The sequence below is a fragment of the Arvicola amphibius genome, chromosome 8, assembly GCF_903992535.2.
Source record: "Arvicola amphibius chromosome 8, mArvAmp1.2, whole genome shotgun sequence".
NCBI classification, from domain to species: Eukaryota; Metazoa; Chordata; class Mammalia; order Rodentia; family Cricetidae; genus Arvicola; species Arvicola amphibius.
The window spans coordinates 17,948,061-17,952,036 of record NC_052054.1 but is presented as its reverse complement, the minus strand read 5'-3'; the positions used below and the strand labels follow the sequence as shown (position 1 = coordinate 17,952,036).

The 3,976-nt window shown below is 41.8% G+C and overlaps 1 protein-coding gene across 1 annotated transcript; it reads right to left on the bottom strand.

Moving 5' to 3' along the window:
- Positions 1-2,469: 2,469 nt before the first annotated feature.
- On the bottom strand, positions 2,470-3,569 carry LOC119820755 (histone deacetylase 1-like). The gene is made up of 2 exons (XM_042055562.1): positions 3,465-3,569; positions 2,470-3,253 (listed from the first exon to the last, which is right to left on the bottom strand). The coding sequence occupies exons 1-2, from the start codon at positions 3,567-3,569 to the stop codon at positions 2,564-2,566; spliced, it is 795 nt and encodes a 264-aa protein (XP_041911496.1). The 3' UTR covers positions 2,470-2,563.
- Positions 3,570-3,976: the final 407 nt, after the last annotated feature.

Genomic DNA, 3,976 nt, shown 5'->3' with positions numbered 1-3,976 from the left:
GGAGGAAAACCGCAGTTAGGAGCTGCAGTCCAATTATTTTTCTGTCTAGAAAAATCAATGAATGCACAAGCATCTAATAAATCGGTCAATTATACACAACATGCCAGGCTCCACGAAAGACAAGATACCCTGTTGTGTAGATCAGTACCATCTCACAGAGGTTTTTATGACAGCGAGTTCCACTAATTAGAATGTCAGTGTAAAACATTGCCTTTCATTCAAATCGCTAGTGCAGGCCTACCCTCTGTTATGATGGAATGTTGTAATTAGTGGGCAAAGCCCACATGTTAGCAAACAGAGACTGTTCAAAGAAAATGAAAGAGCCAGCCGAGCACCACTGAGGCGGTCTCAGGCTTAGCTTTCTGGTGAAGACACCACAGCAACCCCCAGGCGTGTCTCCATGACAACTCCCAGGACCTGCCTGTGACTTACCACTGTCACTGCAGAATGTAGGTCCCTCTGAAAAGAAAGATGGCCTTGAAATCACTGTGTAGCCCATGCTGGCCTTGATTTCAAGATCCTCTTGCTTTGACCTTTTGAATGCTGGGATTACAGATGTTGGCATCAGACCCAGCAAGAATGTGTGTGTGTGCATGTGTGTGTGTGTGTATGTGTGGACGCACGCATGCACGTGTGCAGGGGAGGGCGATAACACATGCACATGCATGTGTGTGCACAGCACAGAGATGGGTCTCAAGCATCCTCCATCACTCTCTTTGTTATTAGCATACTATGCCAGAAGCAGAGAGGAACATGTGTCTTTCCACAACACCAGAGTTTATCAAACAGTAAACTGACAAGGTCCAGCAGTTTCTGTGGTATGGTAGCAATTTCCCACCTACCTTGGTAAGTGGTAGAATCCCACTTACCTTGGTGATCTGGCCAAGATGAATGTAGACTGTTTTATTTCAATCTTAATTACTAATATTACCTCTCATATCACAGGTCACACAGTAATGTGTCTATGTACATGTGTATATATGGCTTATAGAATTAATACTTTTTTTTTAAAAAAAAAAAGGCCAAAACAGAGTTTAAAAGTTTTTCAGGAATAGGATGCAGGTCTATATTGATAAAATAATGAATCAGACCCGTGCCAGCAGCGGGTAATGCTGGTACTTCTGGAGTCAGGGTTTGAGAGCAAAGCTGGGGAGTCCAGTAGCCAGGTGAAAGCTTGAACCATAGTTGACAGATGGGAACAGCGGTTCACAGCTGGGTCCAGAAAAATAAACAGGTAGGTGGGTAGGTGGTCAGGTGGGCTGCATCAACAGCTAGGGCACCACACTGAGCTGAAGCTCCAGAGTCACTTAAGGAGTCCTCTGCTTGTTGGTCCTTGATACACAGCAAGTACACAGGTGACAGGGTGATGTGGGGCCACCATGGTGTTGGATGTTCATTGCTTTATAGGACCAGTGTGTCTCGGTGTGTCCCATAACTGCATTGACATGGTTTCCTGATATGATTTTTGATACATCCATGTACTCCGACAGTCTCAGATCATCCCAAAAAACTTACTGAGTGGCAGTATTTCTTTTTTTTTTTGTTTTGTTTTGTTTTGTTCAGACTCAATCACGATACTTACACAGTGAGTGCTCTGAGCCTCCAATAGGTCCGAGTTTGCAGACATGTGTAAGACTACGTCCAGATGGTTACATGATGGTTGGAGTTCAGACTCAATCACGATACTTACACAGTGAGTGCTCTGAACCTCCAAGCTATATTTCACCAATGCCACTCCCCATTTTTAAACTTAAAGAAATGCTTTAAAAGTTAAAATTCTCAAGCTTAATTAATTGTGATTAATTTTTTAATATTATTAAAAGTTCACATTAATGAAATAACTATTTTAAAATGGTATAATCCCTGGTTTTTAATAAATTCGGATTATATTTTTATATTAATAATATTAATACATTAACATTTATATTCCAATATTAACAGATTTGATTCATTAATATTTATTATAATTAAACTTCACACTAAATTAACATTTATAACAATAAAATTGCTTAATATTTTAAAATTTGTGTCTTTTTTTTGTAGAAATGTGCTGTTTTATTACAAAGAGTCACAAAATGAAAATATCTCAAAAAGGAAGCTAGGCTAACACCTCCACTTGCTGTGTTGGGGGAGACAGGGCAGTGGGCGTTTTTCTGCTTGCCTGAGTCCAGTGTGAAGGGTATAAACAGAACCGATCTAAAAGTGGCTGATTTTACCTAAGCCTGAAAATCAGGGGTCCCAGAAGACCCAGTCACCCCTTCTAGAAAGCTTAATAAGGGCATCTTAACAGAGCTCCTAAAGCAGGCACTTGGCAGTTCAGGATCTTATCTTCTGGTTGTTTTCTTTCCACTCAGACCCTGTGTGGTTGAAAGCTAAGACCTGAGCAGGATGGACAAGGTGTTTTTGGGAAGAGTTCCCCCAGCACCAATGCCCTGGGCTCTGGTCCCTGGTTCCTATCTAGTCCTTGGGGACATTATATTTAATATATTTTATATAAATACACAGAGGAATAGAAAATATAAAATCTGAGAGATTGGGAAGAAGCCAGAGTTGCAGATCTTGCTCAGGCTAACTTGACCTCTTCTTTGACCCCTTTGGCTTCTGGCTTCTCCTCCTTGGTTTTTTCCTCTTCTGTGACTTCCTTTTTCTCTTCTGGATCTTTTTCTTTTTCATCCTCTGTTTTGACTCTTTTGGCTTTTTTGAAATTAGAAGAGTTCTTGCGACCACCTTCTCCCTCCTCATCTGAATCGGAAAATTCTTCCTCACAGGCAATCCGTTTGTCAGAGGAGCAGATGGAGATGCGCTTGTCAGGGTCTTCTTCATCCTCGTCACCACTCTCCTCTGGGATGGCATCCTCAGGGATTGCCTGCATTTGGACGCCAGGCGCATGGGGCAGCATTCTCAAGTTCTCAAAGAGCCGTTGCTTGATCTTCTCCAGGTATTCGTTAGTGTTCTGGTTAGTCATATTGGAAGGGCTGATGTGAAGTTTGAAGTCCGGTCCAAAGTATTCAAAGTAGTCATTGTATGGTAGTTCATTAGGGATTTCTGTGTCCAGGGCCACAGCTGTTTCATAAGTCCAGCACCGAGCAACATTCCGGATGGTATATCCACCTCCTCCCAGCATCAGCATAGGCAAGTTGAAACTCTTGACAAACTCCACACACTTGGCATGCCCTTTGATGGTCAGATTGAAGCAGCCTAACCGATCCCCAGATAGGGAATCTGAGCCACACTGTAAGACCACTGCACAAGGCTGGAATAAACAATAAAATTGCTTAATATTTTAAAATTTGTGTCTTTAAAAAAAACCTTTGATTTCTTCCTCAGCTTTGCAGCCTGGGATACTATCTCGTGTGTTCTAAGTTTCCTTTTAAATCTTGTAAACATTTTTTTTAAGTTTGCTATTTTCTCTTTTATTTTTAATTAGCTTTTTAAAAAGTAGCGTATAAAGAAATAAACTTCACTATAGCATCTGCACGGGCTTTGCTCCTGATGGCCCCCTTCTCTTCTTTTCCCTGCCCAGGGTCACCATCCTTCTCCTGGTGGTCTCTGCTTTGCTTTGGTGTCATGTCTATTCCATTACCCTCTTGCCCAGCTTAAGACCCTCATCTTCACTCTTCTGGTGCCCTTTCGAGTTTCCTGAGCTGTTCTCATTCCTACATATACACATGCACACACGTGTTAATAATGACACATGTACTGTGAGAGAACGCATGTGGTGTTTGTCTTAGTCTGAGCTACGTCACATGGTATAATAATTTCAAGCTACATCCACTTTCCTACAAAATGTCAACTCATTTTACTTTTGCAGATGCATAAAATTCCATGTGTATTTGTGCCACTTGTCTGTTGACAGACATCTAGCTTGGTTCTGGTTTTTGGCTATTGAGAATATTGGGACTACCATAAGACCTCGTTGGAAGCTTCTTGACCTTGTAGTGGGCCTGCCGTAGCTTCTACTCGCTGGCCATAACAC